This window comes from Gekko japonicus, unplaced genomic scaffold (genome assembly GCF_001447785.1).
Source record: "Gekko japonicus isolate JY-2015 unplaced genomic scaffold, Gekko_japonicus_V1.1 scaffold885, whole genome shotgun sequence".
Taxonomy (NCBI): Eukaryota; Metazoa; Chordata; class Lepidosauria; order Squamata; family Gekkonidae; genus Gekko; species Gekko japonicus.
Genome location: NW_015167564.1, coordinates 170,960 through 188,791, shown reverse-complemented (window position 1 = coordinate 188,791; position 17,832 = coordinate 170,960). Strand labels below are relative to the sequence as shown.

The window sequence follows — 17,832 nt, the reverse complement described above, 5'->3', positions numbered from 1 at the left end:
CAACTGAACAGATCAGATCAACAGAAACTAGCATATACTGAATTGTGGTCTCCTGTTATTCATTATTTGATGGGAAATGACATATCACGAAATGATGAGAATTATGTTGACTTGATATGAATATAAGCAGAGCTTTTTGTTTTGATGGTCGATCAGGGTTTATTCATCTCAACCTCACGGTTTTATATGCTATATTTATAGTTTCAATATATTTGATGTTATCTTTTAAATAAAATAATTTTTTTAAAAAAGAATAAAACTTTGTTGATCTTAAAGGTGCCCCTGGACTCATACTTCATTCTTCAGAGTCTTGTTCACATCTTTTATTTATTTTGTCCTGTTCAGTTAATTTTTTTTTGTGTTGATCTTTCAGCATTCCTAGCCTTGGCTTAAATTTCCCTTTGATTCTTTGGATTTTGTGAAACAGACCTTGTTCTTCCTTTTCGTTTTTCTCTTCCATTTCTTTACACTGGTTATTGGAATGCTGCATTTAGACTTCTGATTTTATTTTTGTCACCTTTTATTTTTGACTCTTGTCTATCTTTGTGAAGGTTAATGAATAATAAATATTTCTTGCAGTGGAAATAAGCTCTCCACTCTAATTGTTGTTGTTAATCCTTTTATAATCAAAAAAACTTCCTCATATGGTGCTGTGCTCACATCAGCAGGTGTAGTTTTGTGCAACAATTTTCATATGACTACTCAGGAAAGCTTTATGATTCTGAGCCCTGTTTCAGCAAACAATATTAGAGCCTCGCAGGGACTCACATGTCCACCTCTTGTCCATCTTTCTTACTCAGTCCTCTATTCCTTTCTTTTTCTTCTAGGGGCCACCTGGGCAGCATGGACAGAAAGGAGAAATTGGCTTTCCTGGAAGACCTGTAAGAATTGTTTTATTAGATTTCTTCTAGTGTGGATTGTTTTCTTATTAAGGGAGCAAGAGGAATCAAGAGTCGATTCTACTGATTCTGCAGTAAATTGTAACAACTGCTGCTTTCTTCACAAGGCGGGGACTAGAAGGGTGTCTGTAGAAATAGTGATATCTGTAGACTTTTTGCTGCTTTCATACGCCACTCCTGTGTCTGCACTTTTTTCAGTGTGCAACATAGGAAGTGCTGTACCATGGTTCTGGGTTTAGGGGCTGCCTGGGATAAGAAGGCTGGAGTGGTCAAGATGAGGTCAGAATTAAAGGGTGTGCATAGACAAATGACATCCTTGTGGATATGGTAGATTGCACTCCTGTTGTAGCCTACAACCTAGCCCTGGGGTGACCAAGAGAATAATTCCTTGGACACTGCAGAGGAGGCTGTGTGACTGCAACTGTACAAAGTAGAGGGGTGAATCGCTTTTGGCAGGAGGTTGCTTCATGGCTGGACAAAGACAGTCAACTAGTGGGACAACTGCAGGGCAAAAGTTCATATTCCCAGGAAGAAAGTGGCCTGGATCCTATGGCGGAAAGTGACTGCGTGGAACCAGGGCGCTCTTGTTCTGGGGAAGAGGAAGGGATGGCCAAAGAGAACTCATGGTGCTGACTTGGAAGATTCTCATCAGTACCAGACATAGGTCGAACCAGTGAAGAGGGTTTTTAAAAAAATACTTTTAGCATGTACAAAAGCATTGTCAATATATTGAATCATTATAAAGAATGGAAGAAAGTATGACGATCTCTGCTTTGTATTAAATTCCTATAACACCTGTTCACTAAAGGAAAGCATAGACAATTAAAAAATTCTTTCACAAAATATTATGTGCACGTCGCAGTATTTGATCACCTTTGCTGTTCCAATTAGTCATTATTTTACACTTTTTTAAAGTGACAAAGCAAACAAAACCTGATTTCAGGCTTGCTTCCCGTGGTAGGACTTTATGACTCAGGCCTCCATTCTTTCCATTGGGGTCTTCTTAATTTTTTGCAAAGTGTTCTGTCTAGAACAACTTAATACTGAATGTGCTTAGCGGTTTGGTTTCTATTCTGGTTATAGTTATCAGAGGATATGTAGAATCTACCCTCTCCTCTTCCACTCTGTTCCCAGGAGACTTATAAGCTCTCAGACCTCTTCTTTCTGAGAGAGAGAAAGGTGGCAGGTGCTCTGCTCTTACTGATACACTCCTCCCACGTCAGGGCTGTGGGAACCATTCAGTCGATTCAGCTGCTGCTTGTTCTCTGCAGGGCCGGCCTGGAATGAATGGGTTGAAAGGAGAAAAAGGTGACCCAGCAGACTCAACTGGAGGGCGGGGCTTAATGGTGAGTATAAAACTGGAACACCCACCGGACAATACAGTTTATGTTGAGGACTTGTGTAGTAGCTTTGATGCTAACTGTTCTTCAGTAGCACCTAGAGTTACTGACTTAAATCATTTACAATGGTAGCCTCCCTAACTAAAGAAGGCATGATCAATTTGAGTCTCCTCAAAGGGCAATGATATGTCTGCTGACATTAGTCATGATTGTCACAGCATCAGTACAAATATCAAATGAGGATAGAGCAGGTCCCACAATATATTTTGAGGCGATAGTGAGCAACTATTTGAGTAAGTGTGCCATCACTCAAATCCAAAGTATTAGACAGGGCCAGCCTTCTTACTTGACCATTTTAACCCAATTGTTATCTGGCCCAATTCCATGTAAAGCGACATGGGAACAGATCTTAAAGACCTGATGAACAACAACAACAAAACAGCCCTTCCAAGAAACATTCTCAAAATGGAATTAGCTTAGTGCCAAAAACCACTCTGTCAATTCTTTTGGGCTTATAAAACCCCTAGATTGAAATTTGCAAGCTTAACTCAACCCTCCATGGTGGGAGGATTAGACTTTCCAAATCTAATATTATACTATGAGGCAATAAACCTGTCAAATATAGTCAGGACAATACATAGCAACACAGATTGTAAATGGAAACAAATTGAAGAATCCTTCTCTAAACATCTACAGTTATCAGAACTTTTCTGGAATCAAGCCAAATTCAGACCAAAATCAATACAAGATAATGAAATTCTTTAAAATTCATTGAACATATGGAACAAACATAGGAAAAATTTATGCCCTGATATTTCTCAAATGGCCACTTTTACAAACCAACACTGGTTCACACCAGGACAAGAAACTATAGCTTTCAAAAAATGGAAACAAGCTGTGATATCTCACATACGAGATTTAGTTAAAAAGGGGAAATTATATGAGAAAGCTGAATTGGAAACAATTATTGGAGAAAAAGTCCCATGGTATAGATATTTGCAAACAAAGCACATGATCAGCACTCTACAGCATACTGGAACTTTCACAAGACCCTTGACTTCATTTGAACTCCTTTTGGAGAAACAAATTGGAGAGACTAAAGGTCTAATTTCTAATATTTACAAAATTCTGATCTCCTCAGTACACACTTCAAAAATGAAATACCAAACAACATGGAATCTGAATTGTCAAAACAAAATAAAAGAATATGATTGGATTGAAATTTGGAAATTTCCCAGTATGTTATCTAAAATATTTAATATAAGCTTTAATTCCTTCAAAGTCATAAATAGACAGTACCTTCCTCCCACAAGAATCCACCGCATTAATTCTAAAATGAGCCCAAAATGTCAGAAAAACTGCAGCCAAATTGGAGATTACATACACTGCTGGTGGAACTGTCCAGTCATTAAAAATTTTGGCTCCTGATTTTGAAACAAATATTTATAATTATGGGAATAAACTTACCTGAATTACTGGAAATAGCCCTTCTCTCCCACTGGTCGAAACCTGGATAAAACACAAGTAAGGAAAAAATTAATCTCATACCTTCTTGTGATTGCAAGAATTTTAATTGTAAAAAAAATGGAGAGAATGATCAGGCCTGACTTTAGAAATGTGGCAAAATAAACTATGGGAATACTTTTTGTTAAGCAAAATAATGAACCATTCAACTGAAGCTAATTTGCTTAACTATCAAAAGACATTTCAAGCTCTTTGGTTTCCTGTGGTAAATTACCTGGCAGATAAAGGAATAATTCCTAATAATTCACATTATTGAGACTGGTTATATTTTTGAATTGTTATAATGTTAAAGCTTAAAAGTTCAACCTGTTCAATTGCATGATAGTATGTGAGTAGATGTACTGTATTTATGTATGGATAAGTTGAAATTTTTATTCTTTGTTTTGTATTTCGCATTGTATTTAATATATTAAAAAACTCAGAGTGAAAAAAAACCCCAAAGCGTATGGAGGGGGGTGATGGCTGGCCTTCGTAGGGGTAGTCTCCCAACCCAGTGTTCAGTGGAAAATAGTACTTCTGGCCACTGTGTGACACAGAGTGTTGGACTGGACGGGCCTTTGGCCTGATCCAACATTGGCGTCTCTTATGTTCTTATGTAGAAGTACATAAGTAGAGACCGTCAGAGAAACCCTGGGCCTGAAGCCATATGAGCATGATCCAGAAGGGTTGGAGAGCTGGCAACCTTAGAAGAAGCCCCGAAGGAACTCGATGTTCAGACTATTCCACATTATTATTATTATTATTATTATTATTATTATTATTATTATTATTATTATTATTACGAAGTATTTACATACACAGTGAGTCAAGCGGAATAGAAATAAAATCCAGATAACTACCATATAGAAGCTTCCAGTACGGATCAGTGAAACAAGCAGAGCATAAAAACCTTTTAAGATGGAAGCGAAAACAGACAGATAATGCCGGGGTTGGAGTCATGCCAGAAATCTGTTTTCCACATCATGTGTATCTGAGCTTAGGCAAAATGCCTTTCACTTCCCAGCTTCCATGGCACGTTTAAGCCACAGCTCATCATTTAGAGACTGAACAAAGCCTCCTTCTTACATAGGAACTAGACTCTTACATACCAAGCTCTTTAAGAGGGCCTGCTTCTCATTAGCCCAGAAGAGAAATACGGATTTTCTATCCAGAGTCATCACTGACAGCACATCTGATTTTTTCATGTGACGGCCAGGGGGGGGGGGGGGGGGGAACCCAAAGCGTATGGGGGGGGGTGATGGCTGGCCTTCGTAGGGGTAGAGTTTCCCAACCCAGTGTTCTGTGGAAAATAGAAGTACATAGGTACAGACCGTCAGAGAAACCCTGGGCCTGAAACCATATGGGCATGATCCAGAAGGGTTAGAGAGCTGGAAACCTTAGAAGAAGCCCAGAAGGAACTCAGGGGTGCAGTTTGATGTTCAGACTATTCCACATCTGTGCCCTGGCAAAGAGCCACTGCTCTGTTCCACGTATATCTAAGTTCATGTCTTCCAAAGCAATGCATCTAATGGATGGCTTTTTCTGCTTCAAGAGATAAGTGTGTCTCCTCCTAGGAATAAAATGTGTGTTGCAGGCAACCACCCTGCTAAGATGGAGCTACACTGCCCTGTGTTGTACCCTGCTGTGCCCTGTGTTGTACAGAACTGTGTGCATACTACATGATCAACTAAAGATTTTTGCACGTTTAACATTAACCGAGTTTCATCTCTGAATGTTTAGCTCTGGCATCCTTTGTTGGTGAATCAGTCATGGGGGGCCAGTTTGCTGTAGTCTTTGCCCTTTGTCTTTGCCATTTTTCACTCGGCTTATCATTAAGATGGCAAAATGCTTATTCTGACCTGTAGATTACTAGAAAAAATTATGCAAGCATGCCAAATGCACAGCAGTTTATCTCTCTGTGTGGTGCATAGACTATATGTATCCGTAAAATATTGAGAACCTTGAGGATAGAGTTTGAATTTTTATAAGCTGGGGGGAAGCTGATATTGTAACCTAGGTTTTGTCATCTGCTAGAGGTAGAAAATTAACATTTATAGTTGTCAATTCTGCATCTAACAAAATGGAGCAAATTGTAACAGATGTTTCTGGGAGTGTGTTACCTCCTTGCTTTTTCATTCTTTGAGTCTACAATGCATTCTGGGGGCAGATGCCATAATATAATATTTTGTGTGCAAATAAGAACAGCTTTAATACATAGAAGAGGAGGCAGCCAGGCTGCAGAATTGTTACAGCAGAGCAGAAATTGGCTAGTGGCTTAATTTATTCGCCAGTGGTTCAGATCGTGGGATAGTCCATACAGTTGGGATAAGCTCCTCCTCCAATTGCCAGGTCGGCTCCAAGCTTTGATCCAGGTGGGGAGGGGCTTATCCCCTGGAGGCTTCCCAGTTCTTGCTGGCCCTGCTTCAGAGCAGGACGTACTCCAGAAGCACTCTTCAGCGCAGTGAACAGAAGAAGAAAGAAGAAGGAAGAAGTTGAGCCGCGGGAGTGCTAGTTTCGGTGGCGAAGAGAAAAAGAGGGCGATTTGGCTCTGGGAGGTCCCTGGCTGCCACGGTGTTCCAGTGGCCCTCTGCAGACTCCCGCTGGCCTTACCCACCCGTGGGGTGGAGGGCCTGCCCCTTGGTGCTGGTTGGGGTGCGGTTGAGTTTGCGGTCCAGCGGCAGGAGGGCCCTGCCGTTCCGGATGGCTCCCTGACCGCAGCAGACATCAGAGAGTGGTCGAAGGCAGGAGAGAAAACTCCCAGCCCAGTCGATGCTGCTGTGAGTTCCCTTGGCCCCTTTACAGTCCTTTTCCAGTTGGGAGGGACTCAGGGGTAAGGGGGGAAGGCGGCGTGGGGGACATGGGTAGCCCCAGTCCTTCCTGAAGCTGGTGGAGGCGGCACGGGGGGAACCTTTATTCCCGGCCATGCCTAACCCTGTGTGGCTGCCTCCTTAGGATCTCCTGGAGGGCATTTAGAACTGGTTTGTACTGGGGAGGGTTTTCCAGGGAGGCCAGTGACAAAATTGTTCCCCAGTTCAGAAAGGTTTGCAGTGCCCTGTTCCTATGGAGAGGCTTTTTTTAGGCGGGAAAAATGGCGGTGGGCATTTTAGACTCCCTCATTGAGCTTTCTGTTTCACTTCCTTTTGCAGGCCTAGTGAGATGGCTGACCAAGCCAAAAGAGAAGGCTCACAAGGCAGAGACAGCTCCCTTAGTGACCTGAGTTTTCCCAGACTGTCTGTCTCCCTTGCCACACAGGAAGCAATGGAGACACATGAAGTGGATCCTAGGGAAAATGAGAAGGCTGAACTTATGAACTGGTTCAGGAGTGAGATTAGAAGGGAGTTCAAGGAGATGCTGCAGGACACGTTCCAGGGCTCTGATCCTACTGGATCCTCCTTAGAAAGGGGCAGAACAACTAAGAGGTCCAGACCTAGCAGGGAAGATATATCCTCCAGCAGTTCTAGATCCCCTCCTAGATCCAGGCAAAGGAAGCGAGTTAAGTCTCCCTCTAGAGCCCATAGTCCTCTCCTAAAAAAACAGGGAGGTGGAGTCAGAGTCTACAGTATCTTCCCCCGAGAAAGAGGAAGGGAAGTTGTCAGAGGAAGAGGAGGAAGTAATGCCTTCTGTCCAATCCAGGCTCCCCCCCAAGAGTTATATTCTAGACTCCTTCCTAAGGTACTCAGAACATTAGACCTCACATCCAAGCCTAAGGATGCTACAGAACAGGAGTCAGAGTTCCAGTTGGGGTCAGGCAAATTGATGCCAAAACTTTCAGTTAGAGTTGCCTCTCCCAGCAAACGTTTATAATATAATGAGGGAGTCTGGTTTTGGTGGACTGATGGTGGCCATTTCCCCAGGGCGCTCCTGGGGGACGATTCATGGACCAGCGCACTGAGAGGGGGTGCCAATGTACGCACCCCTCTGGGACTCGTGTGATGAGTCCCTTGCCATGGGGTGCTGAGGGTCGCTTCTCTGCAGACACGCTGCCAGCAGATTGAGGCTTCCCTTTGCCCTGAAGGTCTCTGCACTGCGTTCCCGAATGGGACTAAGCTACACACACCGGGACAAGCGCTTGGAGGTACAGCGTTAAAATACTTACCTGGCAAGATCCGAGTGATCAGATGTTGAAGAGTGAGTCTGCTAAAGCTAGAACATCAGAAAATGAGCGAGTCCCCGTTTACTAAAGTGAGGGGGGAGGGGGGACTCTCCCCCGGAAAGAACAAAATAAGCAAAAAAAGAAAAGCCACTGCAATGGGGACGGAGTTTTAAACGGCAATAGACTGTAGTAGAGAGACCCCGGGAGTTAAACAAGTGTTTGGGCAAAATTTTGGAAAAAGTAAACATGCTTAAAAATGGTGATCGGCGAGGCAGCAGAAGCAGTGAGCGAGATCCAAGCTTCCTTCAGAAAGTTGAAGAGCAGCTGGCCCATGTGACCAAAACAACCATAGACTCTTTCAGGCTGCAAGTTAAGTCTTTGCCCTCTGTTGGCAAAAACAAGTTACTTCACAAGAACTGTGTTATACGTTGGCTGCTATTTTCAAAGGACTGTGTTCACATTGGAGAAGCGACTAGCCTTTGATCACAGGGACTTCCAATATTAAAGAGGAGAGTCTAATAGTAAGACTAAGTGTTGGGGCCTGTATATAGACGACTAAGCGAAGCTGTAAGCGATGGGTATGCCATGGACATACTCGAAAAAGTCTGACGGGCAAGAGTTTGGCTTTTAAAAGCAATAAATGGAATGATCCCCAAGATTGAAGGCACGAATTTAAGTAGATTACAGTCCTTGAAAAAGAAAAAGGGACTTTGTTCTGAGATTACCAGTTCCAGTTCCAGCAAGAAAACACCACAGGGAAAATGTTTAAGAAGAGTGAAGATAACAGCGAGAGAAGAGAAATTGATTGTGTTATATTTACTGAGGGAAATATGATTATTAATTTGCTTTAAATGAAGGAGGGAAAAATAATTGTAAAATGAGATGCCACTGTTCTTCGAAATTTGTTTATAGGTGAATTAGCGATTCTCCTGTAATGCTCTCTATACAGTCAGACTTGATGGTTTGTTTACATAATTGATGATGACGATTGACCACTCTCAGTGTCAAGAAAAGCAACTTTTATATTGTTAAGCTAATACTGTTATAAGCAATGTATGACCTCCAGCTCTTGGGTTTTTAGTGGGTTTTATTTTCTTTCTCCTATAGTATTAGATTCCCTCCCTAATTTGTTTTGATTTTTTAAAAAAAGCAAATTAAAAAATCCCCCACCCCCCCCCCCCCCCAAAATTGAAACTACCTATAGTGGATGATCCAGTTACCAGCCTGGCTTCCGGGTTGGTATTGCACATGGAGGCAGATGAGATGCCAAAGGATCACTGTGGCAGGCATATAGAGTAGGCGCTTCGCAGAAATTTTGAGGCCTCTTCTTATTTGCTAAGAGCATCCACTGCAGGGTCCCTATTCGCCAGAGCCGCTTATGAGTGGGCAGAAAAACCTAGCTTCAGCGGGAAGTAATGCACCGAAAGAGTTCAAAGATGAATTGAAGAAGATTGCGCTGGCAGTTGCTTTCGCTGCAGATGCTCTCCAACTTTCAGCTAGGGCATGCAGTGTGGTGGCACGTAGAAATAACTGGCTCTGTCATTGGGATGTAGATTCCTCGGCACAAGTGAAGGTGGCGTCAGTCCCTGAGGAGGGCTTAGATAGGTATTTGGTAGAGGACAAAAATAAGAAAAAAGTCCTTCCATCCAAAAAGAGAGATAGTAAGTCTAGAAAGAGATTTCAGCCCTTTCGTGACCAGAAGAGAGGACAGAAGTCCTCCTACTCCAGGTCTTTCAAGTCAAAGTGGCAGCCTGGACCACATAACAGCAAAACTCACAATAAAGAAGACCAATCCTTCTGGAAATGTTGGTGTTCTGCCAAGAGGTTGTGCAATGGGCTCGGTTCCACGCCAGACCTCTGCAGAGATTCCTGCTCCCCTACCAGGAGGCGATTGCGCACAAGAGGTTCAAGGTGTTACAACTACCAGAGAAAGTACCTTTGCAGCTAAAATGGTGGCTGAATCCGTGTCTGTTCAGACAGGGATCTCCTTTAAGAGACCCCCCCCCCAAGGGTCCTGATGATCACGGATGCAAGCCTCTCAGGTTGGGGTGCCCACTCAGGAGGGCAAATGGTACAGGGCGAATGATTCCAGGAAGAAACTAAACTATGAGAAGCACCAACTAATTAGGGTGATAAAGTTGGGCCTTTCGAGGTTGAGCAGGCAGTTGTCAGGTTGGTGCAGCAGGCAGTTGTCAGGTCAACATGTGCTTGTCCAGATGGACAATATGATGGCAAAGGCCTATGTGAACCGTCAAGGAGGAACCAGAGTGTTGACCTTGCACAATGAAGCGTCTGAGTTAATGACCTGGGCAGAGAATCATCTGTTGTCCTTGACAGCGACGCACGTGGCAGGGAAACACAACGTGCTGGCAGATTGGTTAAGTTGGAGAAGATTGGACCAGTCAGAGTGGGAACTGAACAAGCAAGTGTTTACTCAAATCTGCGACAGATTTGGAAGGGTGACTATGAATCTGTTTGCGACGGAGTCAAACCGTCAAGTTCCGGACCTTTTCTCCAGAATGAGAAATGACCAGGCCAGAGGAACAGATGCTCTGAATTGCAAATGGCCGCAAGGGCTACTATATGCATTCCCACCAATACAAATCCTGCACAGGGTGATTCAGAAAATACACCAGCAGAAGGCAGAGATGGTGCTGATAGCTCCCTTTTGGCCATGAAGAGCATGGTTTCAAGATCTAAAAAAGTTAGATAATGGAACCCTGGCAATTTCCCGTTCAGGAAGACTTGTTAGTGCAAGGCATGGCACAACACCCACAACTGGAAATGTCCAGGCTCACAGCTTGGAGGTTGAGCAGGAAGTGCTAGTGGGAGTAGGGTATTCTGACAAGGTTGTTTCAACCATGTTAGCAACCAGAAAGAAATCCACTAATAGTATCTACAATGCCACTTGGCAAGTCTTCCACTCCTGGTATATTGAGAATAAGTTAGATCCCCTTAAAGCCTTGGTAAAGGCCATTCTGCGTTTCTTCTAGGATGGATTAGACAAAGGTCCCAGGACTAGCACTCTGAGAAGACAGGCTTCAACCATTTCTGCTGTTGAGGGAGTCAGGCGTGTGAGGTCACTTCTGCTCCACCCTCATGTTAAAAGATTCCTGAGAGGTGCCTCCCTCCTTAATCCTCCACAGATACATAGATTTCCTACATGGAACTTGAATACAGTGTTGAGGGCTGTATTGAACCTATGGCCTCATGTCCACTTAAGGAATTGACTTTCAAGACTTTATTTTTGGTGGTCATCACCTCTGCACGTAGGATGTCTGAACTTAGAGCTCTGTCAGTCAATAGGGAACTTTGTGTATTCCACAAAGACAAGGTGGTTCTTCGTTTAGATCCCGCCTTTATGCCTAAGGTGAATTTGGTTTTTCATAGGTCAGAGGAAGTGATTCTCCCCAATTTCTGCCCAAATCCCACTCATGATAAAGAGAGGGAATGGCATTGCCTGGATGTGAGGAGGCCTCTTAGCTTCTATATTGATAGGACTAAGATGTTTAGGAAATCAGAAACGCTTTCCGTGTCATTCAGGAAGTCTTCTCTGGGAGAACAAGTTTCCACCTCTACCTTAAGTTTAAGGGGTGCATCATTCTGGTGTACAGGGCCAAGGGTTTGCAGCCACCAGATGGGATTGTGGCTCATTCCTTAAGGGGGGCTGCAACGTTGGTGGCCTATCATTTGTTTCCCTCACTGGAGGCCATTTGTAGAGCAGCCACATTGTATTCTGTCCATTCATTCACCAGGTACTATAGAGTGGACAAATTGGCAGAGACGGCTTTCGGCCGTAGGGTCTTGCAACACGCCAACACGCAACAAGCTTAATTCCCTCCCTTGGGGCAGACTGCTTTTCTGTGTTCCAACTGTACAGACTGTCCCACGATCTGAACCACTGGAGAATGGAAGGTTTTTTTCACTTACTATGAAGCTTCCTTTCTCGGTGGTTCAGGAGTGGGACAGTCCGGCCCACCCAGTTTTGAGGTGGGTTTGCTTCACTGATTTGCATGGAGTGTTGCAAAGTTTGGAACCTTAATGAAAATATAAGGCAAAGGAGGTTTTTTGCCCTCGGTTCCTTCAGTTTTCAACACTTGGTTATTCCCTAGCTAGGTTCTCTGAGTGTTATGTTAATGGTTGTGTTCCAGTTTTATATGATGTGATAGTTTATCCGGTTTGGAGAGGTGTTCTTCCTTCTAGTGGTGTCCAGATGGGGTACAGTGAGTTTAGGCCTCCCCACCTGGATCAAAGCTTGGAGCTGACCCAGCAATTGGAGGAGGAGCTTATCCCAGCTGTACGGACTGTCCCACTCCTGAACCACTGAGAAAGGAAGCTTCATGGTAAGTGAAAGAAACCTAACATTCTCTTGGGCCCCAATAGCCCTTACAAATTAACTGGATTCTTGCATCTGTCCTGCTCTCTCTAGGGTCTTCCAGGTCTCCCTGGACCACCCGGGCCTCCAGGACCTCCAGGCAGTATAGTTCCTGTTTATGACAATAATGTGAGTAATGGCCCATGTGCATTTCATTTACTGGGGAAAAATGGGGGTACACTGTGATTGGGGCCAGAAATGTGGTGATCTCAAGGGTGCTGGAGTCACACATTTCATTACAATGTTATTTTTAAACTTTCAGGCATTTAGTGAGATGGGCCCTCCTGGACCTCCAGGCCTGCCTGGTAAGGAGCTGGATTAAAGGAAAGGGTGGGATGGGATGGCCTTTTCCATCAAATTACAGAGGTTACTCTCTTGCAAATGAAAGAGGCAGTGAAATTGGATTTAAAAATGGAAATGTATGAATTGGCCTACACTATGCCCTACATGTGCTGATGGATGAATCAGCAGAGGAAAGAGCAAAATACATGCCTTTCTGGGTGCTTAGAAACCTCTTAAGTAGCCATTAACATTTCTTCAGCATTAAGGTTTAGTGTCAGCAGTGTGCTGGGTTCAGTGTTCCTGTCCAGAAGTTTTTAAAAATAATTATATTTCTTCTTATTTAAAATGTGTTGCTGTACTGGGCCTCAGTTTGGAATTCAGTGCATGCTTGCAAGGCATTTCATATCTGCAATTCTACTTTAGCAGTACCAGAGTGATTCTGGGCTCTCTGTTGGGTGTTGCATTCAGTTACTTGCCTGCCTTACCGTAGTGGTAAGCTGTGTCTTCTTGCAGGCTCTTGGGGGTTGTCAGACATTATGCTGGTGTCCTATTTCAGGCTACCATGGTGCTCCTGGTGAGAAGGGAGAAAAAGGCGAGATGGGGCCTCCGGGACCATCAGGTAAGATTCCTTCCACCTGACACTTTTGTACAATCCTATTTATTTATCATTTATATCCTGCTCTCCCTGCAAGCGGGCTCACAACAGTTAAGGTTATCATAGTTTCAGGAGTTTGCACAGGCAGGGAAGTCCTTTGTGCCTTGGCTCACTTGATTGAGCCATTTGGAGCCGCAGTATCTCCTTCCCCAGCACTATGACCTTTTTGCTCCTACCTAATCCTTATGGGGCCAGAAAACCTAGACCGGGGACGAAGGAGGGCAGGGTGGGAGACTGGGGGAAACCCAGGGAGGAAGAAGGGGAAGTTGATTTCTAGAGCTTCCAACCTCCCCAACCTGGGACAGGCTGGAGCAGATTAACAAGCCCTCCCCCACCCCACTCTCTTCTTCCCCATGGAGCAGACAGGGAGCTAAAAGGCCCAGGGAAGGCCATGGAAGAGTGGAGGAAATGGCTGTGGCCATCTTGGTTCCCCGGACCCTCGTGGCAGACTTACTTTTGCTTTCACTCCCAGGCAAGCTAACAGAAACTGACTGCCAAGTCAGACCTGCCAGTTCCCTGTGCCCAGACCTGGATAGCCCAAGCTAGCTTGACCTGCAGAGATCTCAGAAGCTAAGCAGGGTCAGCCGTGGTTAGCACTTGGATGGGAGACCACCCAGGAAGTCCAGGGTCGCTACGCGGAGGCAGGGAACGGCAGCAGCCCTGGCCTGGATGCCCCAGGCTCGCCCAGTTTCATTGGACCTTGGGAGTGAAGCAGGGCCAGCCCTGGTTGGCTCTCCTCCACCTCTGGCTGTCTCTGGCCTTGAAAACCATACGGGGCTGCTGCTTGACAGCACTTCCGCCTCCTCCGCTGTTTGCCAGAGAGGGGCTGTGACAGACTGGGGGGAGTTTTAGCTCATAAGCTTCGCAGTCCCCGCAAGACTTTGTGGAGAACCAGGAAACAGAGGCAGCAAGGAAAGCCCAGGATAGCCCGAGCTCACCAAAGAAGCACGGTCAGCCCTGGTCAGTATTTGGATGGGAGACCACCAAACAATACCAGAGGCGTGACACAGAGGCAGGCAAGGCAAACCATCTCTGAACATCTCCTGCTTTGAAAATCCCACAGGGTCACCATAAGTGGTCCGTGACTCGATGGCTGCAAAAAGTCCAGGAAGGACTCAGACTCTCCAGTTCCCTCCTCAGATAGGGTAGAAGGGGAATGGCCGGAGGAAGGAGAGGAAGTAGTACCACCAGTACAGTCTTGGCTGTTCCTTCTAGAGCTGTACATGAGATTACTTTCCAAGTACTTAGAAGTTCCTCCAGACCTAAGGAAAAGGATGATCTTGACCCAGAACTTCCGGTGGCAGGGATGCCAGGCTCAGCCACGCTTGTCAGATCTCAGAAGTTAAGCAGGGTCAGTCTTGGTTAGTACTTGGTGGGAGATCACCAAGGAAGTCCAGGGTCGCTACGCTGAGGCAGGCAACAGCAAGCCTCCTCTGTTCCTCTAACTGCCCACAGCCTTTTAGAGTAGGATGAAGGCAGAGTGGGAACACCCTTTTAAGCTAAACGCTAACCATCAGGTGTTTTCCCAAGCTTTATTTCCTGATGCCAGAGGGACTCCAGGTGCCAATGGTGGATGATCCCAGGCCTAGCTTGACCCTCAACTTGACCTCCTGTGGATGTAGATAGGCTACCCTAAGACCCCAGCGATAGGGGATTTGAACAAGCCTTACGCAAAGACTTTGAGGTCTCACCCTGCTCCATCAGGACATCAACAACAGGCTCGATGTTTGCCAGGGTGGCACATTCTTGGGCATCAGCTGATAGTGGAGTCGCAAAAGAACTTAAAGACAATGATAGTGGCGGAACCTTCACTGTACATCCTGCAGCAGTTAGTTAAAGCCATGGCATGCAGTGTAACAACCAGAAGCTTAGAATTGGGATGGGGACGCTGCAGCACAGGCTAAAGTGACAGCAGTTCCCTTCAGGGGCATAAACCTTTTCGGAGATGAACTCAACAGATATCTTATTGGAGAAAAATACATGATCTACCTTTTTTTTTTTAAAAAAAGTCAGTCCTGGTCTGACTCCAAAAGGATATCATGCCCAGACCCAAAGAAGAATAGGGATGCCAGGAAAATCTTGGACCTGAAATGGCTATACAACTGCGTCAGGAGTAGAAAATTCAGGATCAAAACTCTGAACTCCATTCTGGCAGATGTTCAAGCAAAGGATTTCCTGACATCCATCGATCTATAGGAGGACTATTTACACGTCCCAATTTGAGAGACTCACCACAGGTTCCTATGCTTCGCAGGGTGGAAGCAGTCCTTAAGATACAGGACGTATTTCAGGTCTACAGCATATGAATGAAACACAATTTTTAAAATGCTTGTCATGGAGCAGTGCCATCACACATGCTATCAGCTCTCCATTTTTTCTTCACTGGAGGTACCATTCCAGTACCTGAGTCACCAGGGATGAGACCTGGGATTCTCTCCGCATAAAAAGCAAACACAGAACCACTGGGATATGGCCCTTTATACAAGATGGAAAATCAAAGTTTAGTTCATGTAGGCTTCATCCTTGCAGGGAGAAGTCTGAAAAGTTTGGGCCGCCTTTTTCAATAGACCTTTAGGGTTGATTACCTGGTAAATTTTTGCAGATGAAAAACAACCAAACAATATATGGTGGGAGCCCAGAGCCATCAAAGTGTGTTTTTCTTATTAAATAACAGGAGCACAAGACCCCAGTTTGGATCAGGACTGCACCATGGAGGGAGGGTATAGATTCTGCCCCCCAGGCCAGTCCAGGGATGGAGGGGAAAACTCTACACTGGCTCAATACATTACACAATGTCAGACTCCTCCTTGCATCATAATAAGCACGCTTTTAATGAAAAGGTAACTTTATTAGAGCTGAAGGTGCATAACAGGATCACTGTTCAGAATGAGGGGTAAAAGCAGTAGCAAAGCATATAATAAACATTCAAACTACTACGGGCCAGTTGCAGGGTTTCCCACGCGTGCCTTTGGCCTGAGAACTAACACTCCCAAGTCCCTCATGTTATCTTCTTCTCACGGTGTTCAGTGAGAACTCCCTTACACTAACAAGCCTTTGCCTCCACCTGTGGCCTTGAGCGAGATAATTGTTTCGGCGAGCTACATAGACATGCGCATCTACGATTCTACATTGAAAGAGGCAAGCGCGCACACACATATACAGAAAGAAAACCAAACATTGGCAGCTTGCTGACACACAATAACCCAGAAAGGTAGGCTCTCTGGATTTCAGAACATTATAGCCACCAGGATCTCTACTTAATCCCTCGCCAGCCTGAGATTAGAGATCCACAATCTCAGCTGGCATGTGGGTTTTACACATAAGCAACTGTACTCAGAGGTGCAAACTTTTACCTAGGTAGCATATATGGTCAGTGGGTTAGGCTACAAGATCTAGGCTTGGGATTCAGTTACATATCAAAACAGACAAGCTAGAAAACCAGAATAAGTTTTATTTAGTATAGAACTGGGCACAGACTAGAAGGATTTAAAAATAACAAAGGCTAGGCAATGTTTTGCCTTAACTACACATTAGAGATGCATATTTACCAAGTCAGGAACAGTTATCAGTCCAGAATAGTCCATTTGTAATAATCCAGTAGCCCCAACAGGTTTGGAGCAAGACGTCCATCTTTGCAAGCATGCAGCCATGTGCTCAGCTGCACAAAAGATCCCAGGCCTAGCTTCCCCTCGGGACAGCAGTCCCAGATGCAATTCAAACAAGTAGAGAGAGCAAGAAAATCTGAGCTCTCCTCCAAGGGTCAGACAATTTAAAACCCCAATCTAATCATGACTAGCCGTGGCCATCAGCCAATCACAAGTAGGAAGGGTGTGTCCAACTTTTGGGTTTTCATGGCAATGGGTGGGGGATAGGCTAGGTCTGGAGAGCACCCTCTGCAGTCAGGTGGTCCCCAAACCCCAGCCCCATGGGCTATGTGCATTTCTGACATGCTTGCAGAGGCCATCTGTTCTCTGTGCCAGCATGTAAGTGTGAAGAATGTAGGGTTATATGGCAGGGCTATTGGGCCATATGGCTTCAATAGGAAATCAACACAGCAGGGTATCAGCAAGAGACATTCCAGGGGAAGGCAGGGGTTTTTAGAAATCCATATTTCTATACAATACCTATTTTCTCTGTGCCGTTTTGCTGACCTTAAATGATCTTGCAGAGCTATTTGTGCCATGGAGTAAACTTATGGGCAACATACGGACCACTTTGTATTTGACCCATGGGGCAAATGGTATCTCCACAGGAACCATCTAAAGAATGGTGCAGTAGAAAAGATTAATCCCTCTCTCCCTATACAGCCATCCCAATTCAGACTGGGCCTCAGTCTCTGCCCCTGCGATTTCAAAAGAAAAATTACTGTGCAGCTCCAGAGACTGGACTCTCAGCATTGTGCAGTTTGGCTTGAAGTCAAACTGATTATGCATGTACCTGGCAGGTGCCTTTGGAAATCCTTTTGGGTGACTCCACATAGCATTGGCAATAATCCAACCCAATAGGATTTGTAAAGCCCCTGCCTTTTCCAGCTATATGTTTCAACCACTGAAGACCTCTGAAATCAGCCTTCAGACCCATGCCATGCCACATGTGTTTCAGACAAGAATAATATGCCAGTGTTTCTAAAGGTATTATCTGTTCTTAAAGGTATTATCTGTTCTAAAGGTATTATCTGTTCTAAA

At 44.7% G+C, this 17,832-nt stretch overlaps 1 protein-coding gene across 1 annotated transcript in view; it reads left to right on the top strand.

The window, feature by feature from the left end:
- The window catches only part of COL18A1 (collagen, type XVIII, alpha 1), a 152,329-nt gene that overhangs the window by 123,745 nt on the left and 10,752 nt on the right, over positions 1 to 17,832 (top strand). Inside the window, exons 28-32 of the mRNA XM_015413811.1 lie at positions 828 to 881; positions 2,171 to 2,245; positions 12,265 to 12,339; positions 12,473 to 12,515; positions 13,049 to 13,111. Of these exons, the coding sequence (XP_015269297.1) occupies positions 828 to 881; positions 2,171 to 2,245; positions 12,265 to 12,339; positions 12,473 to 12,515; positions 13,049 to 13,111 (310 nt within the window). The remainder of the gene's footprint in view (positions 1 to 827; positions 882 to 2,170; positions 2,246 to 12,264; positions 12,340 to 12,472; positions 12,516 to 13,048; positions 13,112 to 17,832) is intronic.